Here is a 21,637-nt window from a genome sequence, read left to right as displayed (position 1 = left end):
CCCCCGGAAGTGGACCGTCGCGCTCAGGCTTCCGGCCGGCTGGGTCCCGGGTGGACCCTCGTCCCCGGTGTGGGCATCTGGGTTGCTGGGCGTAGGGCGCGCTCTGCTGCGGCGGCGATCCCTGACCCCGCCAACCCTTGGCCGCGGGCTGTTCCTGCAGGGCCGGAGCGTGGTCGCGGCCCGAAAACTTATGCGGTGGTGCTGGATCGCAGCCGCGGGCGCCACAGTCCCATGTGCCCGCCCTCTGCCCGAGAGGTGAAGCTCCTCCCTCCCAGTGAGAGCCCTGGGCTCTAGGTCTTCTACCCTGCAGGACTGCAGGGTGTCGTCCAGCCTCCCTGGAACTTCCCCTACCCCCGTGGGCTCCACGCCACACGTGCCTCCTTGGACAGTTTCTTCTGCCTGTGGTGCTGAGCGCGAAGTCCCAGGACAGGCAGGTGAGGAGAGAGGGGCGTGATGTCAGGAGAGAATAGATGGGTGAAGGCAGCAGATGCCGGCGGGCCTCCCGGGATCCAGAAGGAGCAGCTGAAGCTCCCCTGGGGCGGCCTCCCACCTCCCACCTAACACCTAGCCTCGGGCCTGAGGGGGAGACTCCAGGGCAGCTGGAGGAGACCTGGGCACCAGCACCTGGTCAGCTCTGCCCCCAGGGTCCCTCCATCTTATCTGATTCATATCACTCCGACCAACCCTGACCGCAAGTGTGGAGGGGACTCTAGTACACCTTCCAAGTCCACCCCTTGTCAATTTGGCACCCACACCCTTCTGTATTCTAAACTTCCAAATACCAACAGTAGCAGTTACACATACACCAGATACCTACAACCCCCGTGAACACCTGTTAGCTTTCCCAGACTCCTGTGCAGCTAGAGCTAAGCCTGCAGCTGCCTCCCTAAAGCCAGGCGCCTGCCGACCAAGGCTTTTACATTCCTGTCTGTTCCGGGTCCCCTATTGTCCAGTCTTCCCACGGAGCCATGCCCCCTTCTGTAGCTGTAACCTGCACACTGAAGATGGAAGGTCAACTACCACTTCTTGCACCAGGTGTAGAGGAGTAGCTGAGGAAGTGTTGGATAAAATATGCAAATGTATTCCTATTGACATGCCAAGAACTGGCGCCCTCTGGGCCTTCACTTCTAGCAGCCCGCAGCCCCTTTGGCATCCAGCGCACGGCCCGCTGACCATCCTGAGGCTCGTGGTTACACAGCCTGAGTGCCGCCGTCCGGCCGCAGCAGAGTCCAGGGGTCCCGAAGGTGGGTAAGGCATCAGCGATAGGTAACAGACGACATCACGCCTCAAAGGACAGCGAAGCTCTGTTCCATTTATTGCAAGTACAAGCATGTTTTTATATTTTCATTTTTGGTAGTGGTTAATGTTTGCAGTGTAGCATGATCAGTTAAGCAAAAAAAATCAATACAAAGGTAACCAGGAAAAGTATGAAAGTTCCCATAGATTCAGTTCTAATAAAGATTATTTTGACCAGGAGAGCCATTAACCAGACAATTAGAAATAGCTGTATGTACAGAATTTGAATGTCAAGTGTATATTAAAATTTCTCAGAATTTGTCATGGGGCCAAAGGATACACTAGGTTGAGTAGAGGTAATAGGAAATCTATTATAAGGCCTTTGTGATGTCTAACTTAGTTATCTAGCCTTTTCTGTCTAAAATGTTTCTCTGTGTACTGTAAACTCTGACTCTTTAGTACTAGCCAGCTTTTGTTATTTCTTTGCCTAATTGATATATATTCTTATTCAAGGTAAAGGAGGGGCTGTTACTTCAACAACTTCTAAACATTTAGGGACTATTTCATTAGAGGGAACTTTGTTCTCTGGTCAAGAAATTATTTTGTACAACTTCATAGGAATTGTGCAAATCAATGAACCTGAAATACAGGTGTCTAACAATCCCACCACCTTCTGATCACCCAAACAAACATGTAAGGAGAGACAGACAGGAAATGCAGCCACAGTTGCCTCTGCCTTGCAGCTGCATCTCAACCGTCCCGACAGTATCCCTGGGCTGTGGGTCGGGGTCTATATAGTTTCTACTCGTCTTCTTGGAAGACCCTTTGTATCTGTGGGTGAGGAACAGTCGTGGGAAAGTCTTTCTGATCTGTTCTTTCCTCAACTGTTGGCAGCACAACCTGTGTTTGCAATGAAAACCTGGTTCTTTATTAACTGGCCTTAACTGTTGACTTAAGAGATCTAATTTGTTTTTCTTATTTCTGGTACACCATGGCGGTCCTGATCACTTTAAGTTGCTCAAACCAGGGTCATTTATACAACTTGACATGTTTTCCCTTACGGTTACAATTATATCGCCCTGGCTGTCGTACTCCCCTGTTACAAGGGAGAGGGGAGTCTGTGGGGATTTTTCCACCCTTTCAGGCAGTTCCGTGGGGAATACTAATGTTTTCCCCTGAACTGTTCCCTCCTCTTGGGTGATTTTCACAGGAATAAGTAAGTACAGTACAATGTCCATACTCAGTAGCAAGAGTAAAATAATTAAAAGAGCCAATTGTTAACCCATTTTGGATGCCATGTTCTCTTCCGGGGAGACGAATTCCTTGAACTTGAATCCTCCATGCCCGGACCTTGTCGGACAACATGGTTGGAAGAGGATGTGGCACCTGAGACTTTAACCATAACCTCCACGGCTTCCAGCTCATTCTGACCCCAAACTTAAGCCTCCTGGTCAGGGCAGATGCAGCTGAAGCTCCCCCCACGCCCGTTCCACAGCGGCCTAGCTCAGAACCAAGACCTCGCCCCGAAAGCATCAGATAAGGCTGAATTAGGGGAGTCCAATCAGGGCTGTTGGCATGTGGGGGTCATTACAGGTGACTGTCCTGCTTTGATCTCTAAATTGTTCGCAAACTTGTTTACTTTATAATTGCAAACATAATTTATAATGAAGTAACACTGCATTCTATACACAGAGGCAGATATCCTTGGCTGACTAAAAACAACATGAGCCAGAAAGCCCAGCCACAGACCCTGTGGTCGGCCCAGGCCAGTTGAGCTCTGTGGGCCAAGCCGAGCACATTTCACTGGATGTTTTAACGGGGGGAACCACGCCGCTGGTCCAACATCTTGACTTTCAATATACAGCGTCTCTTTCAATTTATTTTTTGAACTTTTTCCTCTTCAGAGCCTTCCATTCACCTTCCTGCTCAGCCAGGTTGTTGAAAAGCTGCTTCACTTTGCGCTTCCTTTCTGCATCCCTGAAACAGGAAAAAGAGCCACTTTTGTATGGTTTTGGAGAACGTATGTGCAGAGGGAGGACGAGCGGGGGCATCACCTGCCAGGCGCCCGGCCCAGGCCCACACAGGAGCAGCGCGCGGCCGCCCGCATCCCCAGGACCTCACCGCTCCATGATCTCCGAGAGCTGCATCCGGGCCAGGAACTGGTTGTCCTTGCGGATCTCCCTCACGGCGCCCTTGAACTCGCGCCTGTGCTTGTGGACCAGCCTCTTCCGCTCCTGCTCCTCCTTGCTGCTGCCCTGCTTCTTGCCAAACTCGAGCCTAAAAGCAGGGTGCCAGCACCGAGGAGGCCAGCCGAGTTAGCCCCCCAACGCTGCAGGTGGGCCCACGCCCTAACCGGGGCCCCTGTGAGACCCTGGGGGGCGGCTGTGCTCACACTTTGACCAGCCTCGGGGTGAACAGCTTCAGCGGCACCGGCTTGCTCTTCTCACAGATCAGGGGCTGGTAGCACCCGCCCTGGGCCTCCATGTCGGCCAGCGTGCTCCGACACAGCTCCTGGAAGAGGGAGGCGCGGCGCTGAACGGGAGAAGGCGGCGGGGGTGTGGACCTGGCTCCCTTCACGCCCCTTAGTCCTGTCGCCTCAAGGGCTGAACAGAGGGGTGGGGTCCACGGGACCTGTGCTCACAGCAGAACAGGCCGGCAGGACGGGAGCTGCACCGTTGGTGGCGGGGTGGGTGCTTGTGACCCGGCAGGCCCGTTCTTTCCCCACACGGTGCCCCCTGCGGGGCAGGGCTGCAGGTCACTGTCTGAGGCCAGTGCAGAGGACGCTGGGTGCGGGCACTTAGTGAGGGCGGCCTGTGCAGCCAGTGCCTGGCAGACACGATGCTGCTTCTTGCCCAGAGGAGCCACCCCTCTCACAGAGGCTCTGGGTGCAGGGGAGCCGCCCGGGCCGCATGGCCCACCCGTCTCTGGTCTGACCCCACTCTCCTGGCAGAAAGAACTGCTGGTTAAGGCATTTTCATCATAGCCTTGCCTCCCGAGATCATTGGCTGAGGGTTCTGAGGAACTTTCTAGAAGCCAGCCCCCTGATGTTGGTTCCTTTCCTCTCCCCTTGCACAGGTGTGTCTCGGAACTCAGGGTTTCTGCACCGGGGGCACAGCCGCCCCCCTGCCCGTCTGGAGGCTTACCTCTGAAGGCCAGGTGCCCCGGCCCCACGGGGCCGATGTGTAAGGTACAACCAGCTCAGTTCACCCCGAGTCTGTGAACCCCCACGGCCCCCGGGCCAGCCTGCACCCCACATGGGTGGGGAGCCACTCTTCCCTTTAAACTGAGGGACGAGCCCCAGCACATCCCCAGGATGTGCAGGTGGACGCAGGTGTCACGCCCCAGCCATCCGGGAGATGGCATGAGGGCCTTACGGGCCCATGTCCTGGGGGCAGACTCGACAGTCTGTGGCTGGGGTGGCCGTGCCCAGTGGAAGAGGCTCGAGAAGTGAGGGCGAGCCCGGGGCTCGAGGGCGAGCGGCTCAGGTGGAGGGAGGGCCGTGTGCAGACCCTGAGCCAAGTCCGAGTGTAGGAGGGAGGCAGGCTGCCACCAGCGAGCACGTCCCTACAGGACCGCAGGGCCGGCGTGGGGCAGAGGAAGGTGCAGCTCAGGTCTGCGGCAGCCGGACAGTGTCCGAGATGCTTGCTGGACACACGTGGGGCTTCCAGGTCACACAGGGCTCCCACCCAGCTTGTCACCTTGTGCGACAGTGGACTGTGTGCCCAGGCCCCAGAGGTCAGTGGGCACGCAGAAGGGGACACACAGGTTGCAAGGGGACCCCCCAGGTCCGGACCCCGTCCTGCAGCAGTCACTTCTCGCAGTCCATGTCACTGACCTTCTCATCCCAGTTTCTCATTTGCAAAGCCGTGTCCTTGTGGTTTGTAGGCTGCAGCCCCAAGGACAAAACTGCCCGTCAACCTGCCCCCCAACACAGAAGCGGGGGCCTGGGTTGAGTGCCCTCACCTGCAGCTCCGGCGGGTGGCGGCGGTGGGCCAGGTGCTGCGTCAGGAGGGCCCTGAGCGGCCTTGCGATCTCGTGGAAGGCGGGCAGCGTGCTGTAGAGGCGCACACAGCGCTTCACCAGAGCCAGACACACGGCCAGGCAGGACAGCCTGCGGGCGAACACAGCAGTCTGACCCACCCCACGGACCCCAGCTGCAGCCCGTGGCGCCGTGGGACGCGGCCCATCTCCCGGAACGGGGCTGCCGCGGGGGCTCAGGGACGGCTCCCGAGGCGGCGCCTCCCGTGGTTTTCCAGTTGCCGTGCGAAATCGGCGGGTGCGATTTGAAAGTGATGCCCACAGAGGGAAAGTCGTTTTGTTCTCCCACGGAAACAATGGCCTCCAGGGCTTGACGTTTTTCTGAAGACCCGCGACGGCGCGTGAAGGCGCTCACCGTCACCGATCATGGGGGACGCAGATCAAAACCACAAGAAGCTACCGCCTCACGCCTGTCGGGACAGCTGCTGTGGACACGCTCAAAAAGAGACCACACGGCGAGGACATGGAGAGAGGGGACCCTCGTGCACGGCTGTCAGTGGGAACGCGGACGGGCACAGCCACCGCGGAGAACAGTGCAGAGGGTCCTCAGAACGTTTCTGCCTCATGACCCAGCGGCCCCACTTCTGGGAACATCCCCAAAAGAAATGAAAGCAAGGGCTCAAAGAGATACACCCATGCTCACAGCGGCAGTGTTCACAGAAGCCACAGGGTGGGAGCAACCCGAGTGTCCATCGACAGGTGAATGGTAAACGCAATGAGGTGAAGCCCTGTTGAGCCTTAGAAAGCGGGGAGACCCGACCCCCGTGCAATCCGGGCAAACCCGGAGGACACGAGGGAGCGAGGCGGGCCGGCCTCGCGGAGCAGACACAAGACTCCAGTGACGGGAGGGCCTGGCCCGGGTGCCAGACGCCGAGAGCGGGTGGGGTCGCTGGGGCGGGGCGGGAGGGAGCGTTCAGGGGACGGAGTGTCCGTGTGGGGAGGTGGGAAGGTCCTAGAGCAAGGAGATGGTGGTGATGCCACTGAACTGGACACACAAAAATGGGTATGGCGGTAAATTTTATGTATATTTAACCAAAATAAAGACTTTTTCAAGAAAAAAGTTTCAGCCCTGACTGGTGTGGCTCAGTGGGTTGGGGTTCACTCTGCAGGTCAGGAGGTCACCAGTTCGATTCCCAGTCAGGGCACATGCCTGGGTTGTGGGCCGGGTCCCCAGTCAGGGTGTTCAAGAGGCAACTGATCGATGTTTTCTCTCCCTCTCTTCCCCTCCAAAGACAGATAAAATCTTTTTTTTTTTTTAATTTTATTTATTTATCTTTAGAGGGGAAGGGAAGGAGAGAGGGAGAGAAACATCAATGTATGGTTGCCTTTTGTGCGTCCCCTGCTGGGAACTGGCCTGTAGGGAACTGGCCTGCAACCCAGGCATGTGCCCTGACTGGGAATCGAACTGTGATTGTCTGGTTCGCAGGCCTGTGCTCAATCCACTGAGCTACACTAGCCAGGGCTAGATAAAATCTTTTAAAAATATAGTTTCAAATACTCTAGAACTTAAAAATCAAAGACTAGAAGGACTTACAACCAAAGTCCAGCCCTTCCCTCCGCCTACTGCAAACCGAGTGCCTGAGCACACAGAACAGCGGTGTGGACACCGAGCCCGGACGTGGCGTCTCTGGAGGTGACTCCGCCCCCCAGGCCACGGGTGTGGTGCCCTCGTCTCTGGGTTCCTCCAGCTGTGCCTCTTCACTTCCACCGTACACACCCCCCACCTTTGTTAATCCCCAAGTACCGTCCTCTGCGCCCCCCACCGCCGCCACCGCACCCTCCTGTCTGCACTGTGCGCTGCCAGCCCAGAGGCAGCGGTTTTGGGGGCAGACTGTGACCTGCCACTTTGCTGGGTTCAGTTCTCAGGGCAAACAGCTTTGCAGTGGACTTTCTAGGGCTTTGTGACCGTAAGGTCCTATCGCCCGCAAACAGACGCCTCGGGGCGCCCTGGAGAGCTGGCCTGGGGCGTCCGGCTCCGCGGGGCCCACACGCACCTGGTGTGGTTGGCTTCTGTCCCTGTCTGGGCCGTCTGTCCGCTTGCCCAGCGGAGGGACAGACTCCTCCTCTGCCACGTGGCCGTGTCTTCTTCGCTGGACACCAGGAGCAGCTCCGAGTTCCTCCCCAGTGGTCTGAAGGGGTGCACCAGCGTGTAACCTGGATTGCAAGCAGGGGAGGAACAGAGGCCTGAGTGCCACCAGGCTCGTGGGGGGGGGGCAGAGAGGGAGGTCCCCAGCAGGCTCACTCTCGCCGGTGCGCCGGTTCTTGGCACCCAGTCCAGGCGGCAGCCCCGCTGAGGCCATGTCTGTGCCCCTGGGGGGAGGCTGGCTTTGTAGAACACCCTGGACGTGGATGAGCTGGGCAGAGGCCAGCAGACGGGGAGGGGCGGGGGGCAGGACCTCACCCTGTCACCAGAAGAGCAGCCTGCAGGGAGGGCACGGAGGAGCAGGAGGGGGCCGACAGCAGGCCCCCACCCTCTGCCCTGACCACAGCCACCACGCACACCGCTTCCCCCGGGGTGTGACCGCGCTTGTCCCGGCCCCTCCACGCGGCACAGGGCGCAGAAGGCACAGGGTCCGTGCACGGTCAGCAGCAGGCCACAGCCATCGGGGGTCTGTGACACCCAGTGTGCCATGGCGCAGGCCCACACGCGTGGCCTCTGGTGTCCCACTGCCTCGGGGAGGGGGGGGCTGCGTGCACGTCCACACGCAGGAGGGGGAGGACGACACTGGACGGGAGGACTTCGGGGGTGCGTCTCCTGTCACTGCCCACACTTTGCACAAGGAGGATGGATGGCCTTTAGAAGCCCTCACAACAATTCCCAGGTGCCGCGGACCTGAGAAAGCCCCTCGGATCAACTCACCCTGGCCCGGCTTGTTTGGAGTTGCCATGTACAGAATCCCCAGGAGGAAGTTAATCAGCTCGGGGACCAGTCGCTGGGACAGGGCCACGTAGTCCAGGAACGTGCAGCACACGAACAGGCCCTTCACGGCGTCGTGCAGGGACAGGACGGGGCACTGGCAACAGGACAGGGCCCGTGACAGGTGCCAGGCAGACTGCCGCCCCCAGGGGAGCTGGGGCCCTCCCCCTCCCAGTGGCGCAGGGTCAGCCCAGGTTCCGGCAAAGAGCGCTGGCCATCTCGGTCCGCCATGACCACGAGGGGCCCAGCCCCAGGCCCGATCAAGGGAAAAGGGACTTTGTTAAGCCAAAGGGGACCAGAACCCCTATCAGACTTGATGCTCTCTCTTCTAAGGCTGCTTTCTGGGGTCACACCCTGCGCCACCTCCAGTTGCTAAATTAAACCCCCACCCCGTGTGGGGTTGCTGAAGCCGGAGGGGGGGCGCTGTGGGGAAGCTGGGGCTGTTGCTGACCTCAGAGCTCCCAGGCTGTCCCCACGGACCCTCCAAGGAGCTTTTCCCCCCAACCCTGCCAGTCGTGTCCACAGCCCTGAGCCGGCCGAGGGCTCAGACGGCGCAGCCTGCCCGTCCGCCTGCAGGACGCACCTTCGTGAGCAGCTGGCTCATGCACACCAGGGCCGGCGTCACCACGGGGTGCCAGAAGTCCGAGGTCGGAAACAGCATCCCAGCGACTTTCAGATAAACAAGCTGGAAAGACAGTGGAACCGCACGGATTGAAGAAGGAAAGATGGGGTTAAACGCTGCCTAGAAACGAGCCCGGGAGGACGAGGTTTGGAAACCTGATGAGACCCAGAGGTGCCCTCGGGACACTGCACCGTGCTGAGGCCGCAGGCCAGGGTGGGGCCCGTGGTCACTGTCACCCACCGCATACCCAGCGGGCTCTCCCAGACGTGCAGGCTTCTCTAGTGGCCGGTGAGTGGGGACGGGAGGAGGCTGCACTCTCCTGGGAGCCCAGAGGCGTTTGGGGCCCTGGCCCCAACAGCCAGGCCAGTGTCAAGCCCCCAGGCTGGGTGGCACGGAGGTCACTAGCCCCGCCCCTCTGCCTCAGCTCAGGAAGGTGTAGCTGAGGCTTTGGGGGGGGTCCACTGCGCTCGTCCTGCTCGGAGCTGTAAGCTCTGAGAGTGGACAGCCCCCTTCTGTGACAGCCTCAGGACGCAGACTGGGCAAAGGGATGAGCCCAGGTGCCTGCCTGGCCGGTGCAGCCAACCGGGCGGACTGAGGATCGGAGACCGGGGCTGCAGGAGCCACACACTCGCACCGGCCTGCTCATCGTGGGACGCGCAGCCGCGGTGCTGACAGCAGCCAGCTGCCGAAGGTGGTATTTCTTGGGAGCTCCCAGGGTCTAATTTCACCTCAGGTACTAACGCAGGTGCAGTGAGGCTGGAGACGTGTCAGAGTGGGGGGTGGGGAGACAGGGTGGGGGCAGCGTGAACGATCTGGAGGCAGGCTGGGTCTGGACCAGGCTTGGAGCCTGAAGACCAGGCGCTGGCCCGCCTGCCACGTCCCAAGGAGCTGGGGGCCTGCAGCGTGCGGGGCCCAAGGACACAAGTGTGGCTGTTCGGTCTTAGGTGGCGGTGCAGGCGTTCTCACCTCTAGGGACCACCTCGGGCCAGGCACCAGGCAGACAGGCGTGGGGTCTGTCCGCCCACGTGCAGGCGAGGGGAGAGGCCAGGCCCCACCGACGGGTGGGAGGCCCCGGGACTGAAGCAGCAGCGGCGGAGTCTGCGGAGCCCATTCGACCCACCAATACGGGCCCGTATTTTAAGTTTCTGACCATTTTAATAGTTTGTGTATTTCAACCCAAAGACTAGAAAAATGGAGTAACCAAGCAAAGGTTTCCAAAACTCACCCGAGCTGACACACCCGCCCACAGCCGACACGGGACTGTTCCAACGACTCTCAGGGACCCAGCAGACAGCAGAGCGCGCTCAGCCCGCCCTCGGCCTTGGTCCCCAGGTCAGCCCGCGCCTCCCCTTTGCCTCAGAGCCCCTGGGCCGTGAAGAGCGAGCCCCTCCCCGTCTCCAGGCCGACGCCCTGCCGCCCTGCCCGCGGCCGAGCTAGCCTGGCCTGCAGGGCTGGGGGCCCAGGGCCTGTGGGGCGGTGCCCGGCAGCTTACCACCTCCAGCCCCGGAAACGCGGCCCGGCCCTTCGCCTCGATCGCCCCCTCCATCTCGTGCATGGCGTCTCGGAGGACGAACCTGACGGACTCGCTGGCAGAGTCGGGAAACATCTGGCAGAGACCAAACAGCTGCCTGCACGGCAGAGACACCAGTCAGCGGGGAGCCAACCCAGGCGGGAGGCACAGGACCCCGACCTGCCACGGGGCCATTCCTGTGACGCCGCCTGCCGGCCCACGCCCTCTGACCCCTGCCTGGCTTCCTGCTGAGCCAGGTGACCTCCACTCGAGTGCTTCAGGTTCCCTCATACTACCTGCACTCGGTGCGCAGAGTGGGGAGCCCCTGCCTGTGCCGACCGGGCGGGGCTCCCCCAGGAACTCGCAGCTCCTCACGAGCACGTCAGAAATGGCAGAGGCCACTGGGTCCTGCGCCCTCACTGACCTCCCACTGCAGGGGCCCCCTGTCCCTGCGGGGCCGGTGGCCACCTCATGGGGCTCTGCTTTCCTTGGGTTTTCTGTGCACTGAGTCGAAAACTGGCCATCACCCCTGGGCAGGGCAGGGCCAGGCGGACAAGAGGGACGAGCTTGCCGAGGAGCCCTGGGTCTCCTGCGCCCGCTGGGGGCCATGGAGCCTGGGAGGTGGGGTGACGTGGGGATGCTGTGGCCCGCCATGTGCTCCACCCCCCCCTTAAACAGAGGTCAACACGTTGTGGGTAAAGGGAACAGCCAACCAGCCATCAAACCCACACCCAAGCCTGAAGGGGTTGGCTGCCCGAGAGCCGCTCTGTTCCCCACGAGAGACGCATCCCACCTCCAGGGGACAGCGGCGCCAGGCTGCGCGGGCCGTGCCTGCGAGGCCCGTCTGCCGGGCCAACCTTCAGAGCCCTGGCGTGGACCCTGCTGACTGCACAGGGGGGACGTGCTGGGCCCGAGCCCCCGCCCCAGCCCCACTCACCCAACCAGCTTATCGACCACAACGAGGTCCGGAGGGTCGTCTGCAGCCAAGTCGCCCACGTGCTCCAAGAGGAAGCCGAACAGCCTCTGGGGGAAGACAGGGGGGCAGCTGAGGGCCGACCCCGGAACGACCCACAGGCAGACACAGACGCGCGCGGACCCCTACATGGGCCGACCTGGGGGCAGGGGGGGTTCGGCTCCGGGGGAGCAGGTCCGAGAGCTCGGCATGGAGCCCACCGCCCCATCGGGTGATGGTGGCTCCCCTGACCGGACAGAGGAGCGTGGCCGACGTCCCCGCTGGCCCGGCCTGGCCATGCAGGGGCCGCAGGAGGCCGACTCTCGGGGACACGGGGACACCGGTGTGGCCTCTCCCGCCTGCTGGGGGCCTCAGAGGGACCCGTGCCCGGCCCTCCGCCCCGGCACGGAACCTTCACCCGGCTCACCTCTAGTTTTGCCTTGTTTCCCTCGGCGAGACTGGGATGGTGGCATTTCCGGATTCGCTCCACCACCAAGATCTGCTGCTCCGCTGACTTCCCTGACAGCAAAGACTTCAGGTCCTGGGAGGACTCGGGAGCTACGGGCACACAGACACCCCGCACTCAGCCGCTCGGAGCAAGCGCCACTCCCGGCTCTCCTGAGAGGCGGGAAGGGGCCCACGGAAGCTGGCTCGTAGTGACCAGCACGAGCTGGTCACACGCTGAGGACAGCGGCCTGCAGCCTGCGCGGAGTCTGCCTAAATGCCAACACGCCAAGAACAGGCGGCTGAGCCGCTGGGAGGAGCCGCATGCGGGGGGCTGCTTCCACGGGGGCCTGCCTCACCCGGAAGTGCACCGTCTCTGGAGATAAGGGGTCACAGGACACAGGGGACTCCTGACCAGAACCGCGCGACTTTCCCTGTGTCACATAGAGAATGTTCTAGGCTCCGTCTGAGCGGTGGCCCAAGTCTCAGCACAGGCAGCCCCTCCCTGGCCCCCAGGCCCGGCCCTGGGCCTCCCTGCAGCACGGAGACCACTGTACAGGAAGGTGTGTGTCTGCCCTCAGCCTGTCTGTGCTCAAGTGACAAGGGCCACCACCACCCTGCCAGAGCCTGCGCCCAGCCCTGGGGCGGCACCAGGAGGCGTGGAGGAAGAACGCTGTGCCGACCAGCAGCCACAGCCTCAGACGCCCAAGCCCACGTGTCCAAAGGGGCCCCCGGGCTCCCGCGCCATGTGCAGCCCCAGTGAGGCCCACCGGCTGCCAGGAAAACCCGACAGCTGGTCACCTTCAAACGTGTAGGGCAGCTCGGCCCTGGCAGCGTCCCGCGCTTCCCGACCGCCGCCTGCAGCCCGGTCCCTGGGCGTCTGCCGCTGCTCCCGCTCTGGCCGCCTGCTGTCCCCATCCTCGCTCTCCTCGTCACACTCCAGGTCTGAGTGGCTGTCTGAGCCGCTGCTGTCCTCTGCATCCTCCTCGCTTGGCTCCTCCCCCTGCTCCTCCTCTGCATTCACTCCATCGCTGGCTTCCCCACTGAGCTCCCCCTGGACGTCCATCCTTCCGTCCTAGGACAGGACACGGAGACCACGATGGGAGGGCCCCAGGGACGTGTCTGGTGCGTTCGCAAGGAGGACACACCCTCTGCTGCGTTTGCCCGTGGGCCCCGGGCCTCCCTGCCCCCTGCTCTGGTGTGAGCCCGGTCGAGGGCACCAGGATTCTGGGCTCTGGCAGCTGTGGGGTCTGCAGCAGCTGACTGCCGGCTCTGAGCTGGGGGTAGTTGGCTCAGCAGGGGCTTCCTGGGACTCAGGCAGCACCTGGCGTGGCAGGACCGGGCCCCCCAGATCTCCCCGTGTTTGGTGAGCACCCAGCTCCCTGCCTCAGGCCCCTCTGAGCTTGGGACACCTGCCTGCCCAGCTCCCCAGCTGAGACACTTCTGTGTCCACTCTTAGGGGACACAGGTGTGGACCTCATGGGGTTCACGGGTAAACACGGCAGTGCTAACAATGTCATTGCTTTCCTGAAAAGTGTTTGGAGCAGCAGCCTTGGGTGTATGTCCTCATGTGAACGCAGGTTCAAGAAGGTGATCAAACGCTTGGTTGCAACCAGGTGACAGCAGTCCCACCAGGGGCGGTGACGACGCCCTCGCCCACCCGTCTCGGCCCGAGCACTGCTCACACCCAAGTGCGGAGCTGCGGGAACCACTGGAGAGGTTCACCCGTTCTGCCCGTGAAGTGCCCCGAAACAGGCTCCGCTGCGTGGAGACAGGAAGGGAGGGTGGGTGTCTCACCCTGTAGGAGAGCAGGCGCCTGTCGTCCCTGTCCAGCACGAAGCCGTCCTGCAGGTCGTCTGCGGACACGTGTGTGGGCCTCTTCTCGTCCGCGCCCTGTCCCAGCATCCTCTGCACTCGCTCCGCCTGAGCGGGGAGACAGGTCACGTGTGCAGCCCGGCGGGGACCGACGGGGAGGGGTGCTGGCTCAACTGTTCTGCTTTTATAACTAGAAAACCTTGTAGTAAGATACACATAAACTTTAAATATCCCAAAACGAGTCTGCTGTTAAAACAGACTCCCTCGTCCCACCTCACGGAACAAAGCAGAAACTCCTGGAATGCAGGTCACAGCAACCGCCCCGATGGCTGGGGCCAGGGCCCCGCCCCCACCCCCCTACCTCCAGGCGCTTGAGCCGAGCCTGCTCCTCCTTTGCCAGCTCCTCTTCCGTCTTCATCCTGTTCGACGGCTGTGCCTTCATCTCGAAGCCCAGCTCACGGACCATCACGTCGTACGCGTCAGGCTGGGGCAGAAAGGGGGGCTTTCGCTCTCACTCTGTTGTGTTCACAAGACCAGACCAGCCGGGCCGCCTCTCGGCTGGAGCGGGGCCACGTCTGGGTCTCCTCCTGCTCACAGGAGGCGTCCTCGTCAGCCTGGGCGACACCTTCTGGTCGGACGGGACTTTTCGCTTCTGGCAAGTTTTCCTCAAAACACACCTGCTTCAATGAAGCTGGATGTCGTTTATGCCGGGGTGAGGCCCCACAGAGAGCTGGGGTGATGGCCACGGCAGAGTGACCCCCAAAGACGCCTGACGGCAGGACCAGGTGACTGGTTGGGGCCAAGCTGTCCCCAGACAGCTCCAGACACGTGCGGCTGTGCCGGCAGCTCACACAGGGACTGCACTATGGGCCAGGCACTCCTTGCAGGAAAAATGAGTAGACATCTACATTCAAACAGCGTCTGATGATTGCCCACCCAAGTAACCTTTATTTAGCTGTTTTTGAGCAGGTACTGAAGTAACTGTAGCCTGTTTCCATCCTGATGTCACACACGTCAGGTAACCTGACAAAACCCTGATACGGACGCAGGCGCTAACGGAAACCGGGACCAGGACACCCGGCCACCATCACTTCTGCCGGGGAAGGTCAAGGCAGCCAGGCCTTGGCCCCCCCCCCCCCGCAGTTCCTACCTGGGGTCTCTCCGGTCTGTCTCCGTCCTGCGGCGGCTGAGCCCTGCGAGCCAGGAGGGCCTGCACCTCTCTCCAGTCCCGGTCCAGCTGCTCCGTGAGCTCCAACGTGCCTTCCCGCAGCGCCTGCCTCTCCCGCTGGGAAGCACAGCAGATGGAGCCCCCGTCAGCCCGCGCTGCCAAGTCAGCAGCAGGAAGGGACCTCGGGGTCGGTCCCTCCCACGCAACACTGCGCGGCCCATCGGACGGCACTGGTTTCCTGCTATAAAGCACTCACTGCTGATAAAGAGCAGTGACGTTCCGCAAATCGTGCTACACACCAAAATTCTAAAACCAACCAACCAACAAAACCGCCCAAACCACGGCAAGCCGCAGCAGGGAACACACTGAATGCTTTTACTAAATTCACAGACGGCAGCAAAGACAGCCTAGAAAGGAATAGAGCCCCAGAGCCCCCTGTGAGCGAGCTGCGGCCAGCTGAGGCCAGAGCGTGGCCAGCGCACCTTCTCCTGTTTCGACTTCGTGATGAGCTCCTCGATCAGCTCTTTGCGGGACCGGGGTCTCTCGCCCTCCTGGTCGGGCTGCTGCGAGGTCTTCCGGAGCCCTCCACCTCCGAAGTGGGCTGCCGTCAGCTCAGCTGCAGACAGAAACCAGTACACGGCCGTGAGCGTGGGCACGCATGGTGCCAGGGACAGGCCCCACGGCCAGGGGACAGTCCTCACACCCACGGCGGGCCCAAGACCCCGGGCACGGTGGCATTAAATACCCAGGATAAGCCGCTCCAGGAAAACCCTGACCCAAGCCACTGGAAACACCACAAAAAGGGGCCTGTTTTTCAACTGCGTTTGATTCTTATGAACGAAATGCAGAAAAACGAGGGGGAGCTGGAGCCCTGGGGTGGGGGGCAGGGTGGGTGCTCAGGGCCATAGACACCCTCCCAGTCTCACACCTCCTATGACGGCCAACGGGACCCACCGTCCCTCGACCGCCGAGGAGCCGGGGCAGAGGACAGAAATAAAACACCGTGGAGCCGTCACACGGGAAGAAACCTTCAAAAACCCTGTTTCTTTACAGGCTGAGAAAACAGGCTCCAACATCAAGCAGTCTGCCCCAAATCTCACAGCGGGAGCAGAGTGTTTCAGGCTGAGCTCCAGCTCCTCCCTCCTTGTCGGCTCCCATCACACTTCCTGGCGGAAGCTGCCACCTGGCTGCTTAAATCAAACCCCACTGCACAGGGGGGCGCAGGGGGAGGAAGGAAATACACCGACCGTCACACTGACTTTCCCCAGACCGCTCTCCCGGACCCGTGTCCCCCCGCAGCGTGCTCGCCGGCCTGGGACCCACAGCAGGACCAGTCCCCGGGCCCCCTGAGCTCCCAGCTGAAGGGAACCAGGGTGACGTCCAGCTAAGACAGGCACAAAAGCCTCTACCTTAACTACCCCCACCTGCACCTGGGGGGTGTCCCAATGAATGGCGTCTCTGGGCCACACTGGGAGAAGGAAAAGTTGTCCTGGGCCACACATTAAATACACTGTGGTGTGTAATCACACACACAAAAAAATCTCATGCCCTGGCTGGCATGGCTCAGTGGCTTGAGTGCCAGCCTGCGAACCAAAGGGCCACCGGTTTGATTTCCAATCAGGGCACATGCCTGGGTTACAGGCCAGGTCCCCAGTAGGTGGTGCTTGAGGGGCAACCATACACTGATGTTTCTTTCCCTCTTTTTCTCTCTCTGTTCCTCTCTCTCTAAAAAGATATAAGTGAATTTTTTTTTAAGTCTCATAACGTTTTAAGTAAATTCACAATTTTGTGTTGGGCCACGTTCACAGCCCTCCGCAGACTGGATACGCTGGAACCCTACCCTTCTTAAAGTGCCAGGATTAGGAAACGAGAAAACCCTGTGACGCAGACTTCGACCCAGCGACACCCGGCAAGGTCTCCAGGACGGGCGGAAGGCCAGTCCCGCGGGGAGCAGAGACGGCCCCTGCTAGCCACCCTCACCCGACAGGGCTCCTCGGTCCTCAGTGTCGCTGTCACTGTCCACAATGTCATGATGCTTTTCTATGTCCGCCAAAGACTGGCCGTAATGAGTCAGTTCTTCATCTTCGTTAAGGTTGTAGATGTTTTTTTTTTCATGTTGTCGCTGACAGGAGACAGAAGAAAATCAGTTTTCTAAGATTTCCACACCCGTCCAACAGCAAAAGGCACTTATTTCCCTGTCACCTGTGCCGTGGGACAGCAAGGCCTGTGCAGCTTTAGGATCACTCAAGGCCACCGGTGTGGTGACTCAGGCACAAACAGGACCGCGAGCGGCCAGCCGGTCGGCCGATGGGTCGGGGTGTGCGGAGGCACGCACCACACGGCCTCCCCTGCCGGTCCAGTGTCCACCCTCCCAGCGGTGCCCACGGAGGGCCGCTTCCCCTGCGGCCTCACTGGGCCGGGACAGGACCTAAGGCCTCCCCCTGCGCCCAGCGGCCACAGGGGCAGAGATGCACGTGCCTGACTTCTGTGTGACGAGGCCCCCGCTGTCCTGTACCTGCTGCTCCAGGGCGAACCTCTGCGCCATCTTCTCCTCGGGGCTGACGCAGCTGCTGTACTCGCCCAGGCGCCGGTCTCTGAACACGTTGGACTTGCCCCTCTCCCTGTACTCCTTCAGCAAAGTCTGGTTCCGCTGAAACACAGGTCCCAGAGCAAGCGATCGTAGGCCCTAGAGGAAAACGCTTCCACGGGGGACACCACGGTTGCTCTGATGGACTGGGAGGTGACATGGCCATCCTGTGCGCCTCCGGCCACTGACACCAACAGTTCAACAAAAGGGCCAACCTAGTGACTGGGAAGATCGACTTCTATCCCGGGGAAACGGGGCCACCACCGCACCAGGGGGCCAGGAGGCCTCGCCTGACCGCAGGGGACCCTCCAGGGCGTGCCCCATGCTAAAGGTTGAAGGGAAGGGGCAGCCAGCAAGCAAGGCACAGAACTGAGCACGCAGAGGTCACCGCACCAGGTGGAGAAGCTGGAGGAGACGGGGCCCCAGCCAAGGGGGAGGGAAATCGGCACAGGGAGCTTGGAGGAAGCCACGCACCGAGCCTGGTGCTGTGACCAGGGACTGCGCCCATCTTTCCTGGTCCCCGACACCTAGGCACTGGGGTTCAAATGCGCTGCCACAGGTGTGGCCCCAACCCCACCAGCTCCACGGCTTCCCACCCAGACTCTGCCCTGGAGGCCTCGCCTGGAAAAGGGAAAAGACGGGGCCCTGACTCGGGCTGCCGTTCAGGGGACCACAGGTTGCCATGAGAGAGGCTGCCTAGTGCAGAGCCAGGGCCCAGGAAGCAGGTCCCCAGCATAGACCCGCTCCTGTCTCTGTGGCCTCAGGCACAAAGCAAGACCATCACTGGGAGGGCTGAACAGAAACTTCCTGACACGACGGCCGTCCCACTGGGCGGCACTGACAGACACGCTGCCCTGCTGTTCCACACCTCACGCTGGGAGGGGGACTGAGGCCCAGCTGCAGGGCAGCAGGGCCTGGCACCGGCTGTCCTCACACGAAGCCTGCTCTTGCTCTCCATTCGAGGGCCACTGTGGACGGGAAGGGACACACGGGACACCCATTCGCTGCCCAGGGACCGGTGTGGACACAAAGGCCTGCACCTCCTTCGCTGGCCCTGCTTGCCTCTCTGCCCAAATTGTGATCTGACCCAACGGGGTGGCCTGCGTCCGTCCCTCCTGACGGCTCAGAGCTCCTGGACCTCCTGCTGCAGGAAACCCTGCACTACCCGGACGACGACTGTGGCTCCTGCAGCTCTGCCTTCCGAGTCCTTCAGCTACTTGCGTGTGTATTGGGGGCCGAGCACTGGGGGCCTTGGCAGGCGGCGGCAGCCCCTCCAGGCCTGCAGCACAGAGCAGGGAGGCGGGTCTGTCTGACACTGGAGGCCTGAGCCCCACCTGTCTGGGTCGTGGGGCTCGGGCTGGCCTCGGGAGGTCTGGGGGATGAGACAGGTCTTTTTGGACAGACTGAGTTGCAGAACAAGGACGGCAGGTTGAGGCCAGATTGTGAAGGTGCCTGAGAACAAACGACAGGCTGAGTGTGAGAACAGCTCGTGTTTGGAGAACACTGTGTGCAGAGTGCACCGTGGTACTTAGCTCTCACACAAGAGAGGAGGTGTGTATTATCATCCCACTTCAGAAACAAGAAAACTGAGGGGCAAGCGGCGAACACAAAAGTGTCTGCTCCACAGCCTGCACTATCCAAGCCTGCCTTGAGGGAAGGTCATTCCAGCCAGTGCAAGTTCAGAAGCATGAAGGTAAACGCGGTCCAAATGACATATGATGAGGGGAACCCCCCCAAAAACGGAATTATCTTCTGGAGGGTGGGCCCCTAGCAGCACAGGCTTCCTCCCTGCATTTGATAAGTGTTCCAGGCGCTGTTCTAAGAACGCTGAAGGAACACATTGGATTCTCTCAAAAGCCCAGGATGTAGCTATTATCATCATCTCCACTTCACAGATGAGGAAACTGAGGCACAGAGAAATAGCCAGCGTCCAAGCCGTCCCAGCAAGCCAGTATGTGTGGCTGAAATACTGACCGTCCGGTTCCCAAGCCTGTGCTGGGCCGGAAGAATATAAAAAATCACGCTGGGTAGTGTGGTGGTCCCGGCCGAGCCGGGGGCAGGGAGGCCAGGCGGGGTGTTAGGGATACAAGGCAGGCGGGTTGTGCCCCCAAATGAACCCCTAGGGTTAGGCGCCATTCCTGACCACACGCGCGGCCCGGGAGGGGACGGCCGCCAGGGATTGGCTCCCCGCTTACCTTCTGGATGGCCCGCGCGCGCGACACCCCAGGCATCCCCACGTCGTGGCGCATCTTCCTGCCCAGAACCTGGAACTTCTGCCTGTTGACTTTCACTTCGAAGGGGTTGAGGTTGGGCTTGGTCCGAGAGACCCGTGCTCCCGCCGGGGTCCCAGGGGGCTTGGTGCGCGCCCCGATCGCCCTGGCCTTCCCCATGGCCTACTCTTGGGGAAGGCACTCGACTCCGTGGCACTGCCTGGGAAGTCCGGAGGAGACGAGGCGACTGCCCTACAGAGTCGGCAGACAGCAGATGCCTCCGGTAAACACGTGCGGAGACCTGGGAACGGTCCTAGCCTTCCTGTCGCGATAACTGAGAGGCAACAAATAGACACATCCGGCTCAGCCCACTCGCCTATCGGCCGAGTGACTACAACTCCCAGAAGGCAACGCTCGTCACACGAGCCACTTCCGCTCTGCGCGGGGCCCTCTGGGAGCTGTAGTGCCCCTCGGAGCTCAGCTGGCTGGTCAGGCGCGGGGCAAGGGGACGCTCGAGTCCGTGCTCTGGAAACCGTTAGCGGGCAACGGGCAGCCGGCCGCGCTGCGCAGCAGCGTCGGCTGCGGCAGCCGTTGCCGCCGGGGGACGGGAGCCTTTCGCTAGCTAGGGTCGGCCTCGGCGGAGACTTCGGGAGCCGGACTCTGAGGACAGTCGCGCGTGCGGAGCGTGGGTGATGTAGCCCTTAGTCTGGGCCGCGGCACGGCAGTGGTGACCGCGAAGAAGCCCGGCGGCAGGCCAGCCAGCGCCCCCCGCCCCGTGCCTGCTAGAGCCCCAGGCCGGCGGCAGCAGCGCGCCCCGCACCGGCAGCGGCGTGGCCAGCGGGCCCAGAGGCGGCGGCACGCGAGGTGGCCGTGGTTGTGGCCGTGGGGGAGGCCACGGCGGTGGCAGCAAAGCCGCTCTCCCGGCCTCAGCCCGCAGACCGGCGTGCAGGTGCCGGCCAGGGAGACGGGCGCAGACGCCGTGCCTCCGGCTCCGCGAGCCCGCGGGGCGCGATGGCGGCGGCGGTCCGGGGAGCTGGAGAACCTGGTGGCCAACGCGCTGCTGCTGAAAGCGCGCCTAGGTGGGTGCACCGCGGGGCCCCGCGTCCCCCGGCTCCGGCCGGCCAGGGCCTGTCCCGGAGGGCCCGCCAGGCCGCGGAGGGCAGCCCGCAGAGCACAGCCTGGCGGTCTTTGAAGGACCGAGAGGAGAGCCCGGTCCCCACGCGTGGCGTGACCGCCCTGAGGGCTTTGGAGCGAGGGTGACTCGGCATGAGAAGTCACTGCTTTTAAAAAAAAAGAAAGATTTTTTGGTAATACTTTTGTGAGCCATTTATGACCTTTAGTGATAAGTTTAAATTGTTTCACATGCGAGGACTCTCGGGAAACTCAAACCCACTCCACCTCGTGGGGAAAGTGACCGCACAGACGCGGAGGGGGGAGTGCGTGGTGGGTTCACCCGATGCGTTCGGTCTGGAGTGTAACAGTCCCATTCTGTGTCCAGGCTGTGGTGTCACGTGGCAGTTTGCTGGAGCATCGTTAAAACCCGTAGTCCTTGATGCTCTCTTGCTGAGCCTCCCCACCCCCCCACCCCCGGCTTTTGGTTGCATGGGGTTCCTCGAAGGAGTTTATAAATCCTCTGGTTCCGGAGGTATGGACAGCAGCCGACGTTTCTGTTTCCTGCACTGCACTTAATTTGCTCCCACTCCCAGGGCTCCTTAGGGCGTTCCGGTTGCGGAAGTGAGCGTCTGCGCCCCTTCGGACGCTCCCCCACGTGCCTTCGTTCAGTTCCGGCCTTCTGTGCAGCAGCCCCTCCTTGCTGCTTTCTCTGGTTCAGTTTTTTCTATTTCCAGTTTACCTTCATCCTCTGCTTTGTAACTTTCTCCCAGCTCAGAGACACACCGCCCTCTGGGAATCTGGAACATGGGGCTCTTCACCCTGTGTGGTCTGTGATTCTTTCTCAGGGTGTAGTGTAACCTGTGTGAGGGCCAGGTGTCATCTTTATCTTTGTTTTATATCCCCTTCAGTGCTACCTCCTTAATTGATACTTGGTAAAGGATTGGAGATTAAGGGGCTACTCTATTTTCTTAAATTCAAGAAAGAGAAGGTTAAATATATACCTCCAAGTGCAAACCCCTTAGTGC

The 21,637-nt window shown here is 61.2% G+C and overlaps 1 protein-coding gene and 1 long non-coding RNA gene across 3 annotated transcripts; one reads left to right on the top strand and one right to left on the bottom strand.

Annotated features, from left to right (window-relative positions):
* The first annotated feature begins 1 nt into the window (after position 1).
* LOC119035530 (uncharacterized) lies at positions 2–3,364 on the top strand. 2 transcript variants are annotated; one of them, XR_008392845.1, is made up of 3 exons: positions 2–434; positions 1,135–1,244; positions 3,223–3,364. It is a non-coding gene; the product is annotated as an uncharacterized LOC119035530 (long non-coding RNA). The 2 variants fall into 2 exon arrangements; XR_008392844.1 differs by having other exon boundaries at positions 1,132–1,244.
* Positions 3,031–19,870, bottom strand: NOP14 (NOP14 nucleolar protein). The gene is made up of 18 exons (XM_037126852.2): positions 19,485–19,870; positions 17,218–17,352; positions 16,683–16,824; positions 15,185–15,318; positions 14,685–14,819; positions 13,896–14,018; positions 13,517–13,642; positions 12,521–12,794; positions 11,703–11,833; positions 11,261–11,346; positions 10,306–10,441; positions 8,775–8,876; positions 8,135–8,288; positions 7,269–7,428; positions 5,200–5,347; positions 3,629–3,747; positions 3,358–3,513; positions 3,031–3,213 (listed from the first exon to the last, which is right to left on the bottom strand). The coding sequence occupies exons 1-18, from the start codon at positions 19,677–19,679 to the stop codon at positions 3,114–3,116; spliced, it is 2,556 nt and encodes an 851-aa protein (XP_036982747.2). The 5' UTR covers positions 19,680–19,870; the 3' UTR covers positions 3,031–3,113.
* Positions 19,871–21,637: the final 1,767 nt, after the last annotated feature.

The sequence above is a fragment of the Artibeus jamaicensis genome, unplaced genomic scaffold (genome assembly GCF_021234435.1).
Source record: "Artibeus jamaicensis isolate MK-2021 breed Jamaican fruit bat unplaced genomic scaffold, CSHL_Jam_final contig_76, whole genome shotgun sequence".
Classification (NCBI taxonomy): domain Eukaryota; kingdom Metazoa; phylum Chordata; class Mammalia; order Chiroptera; family Phyllostomidae; genus Artibeus; species Artibeus jamaicensis.
The sequence above is the reverse complement of the archived record's forward strand: the minus strand, read 5'-3'. Positions and strand labels throughout refer to the sequence as shown.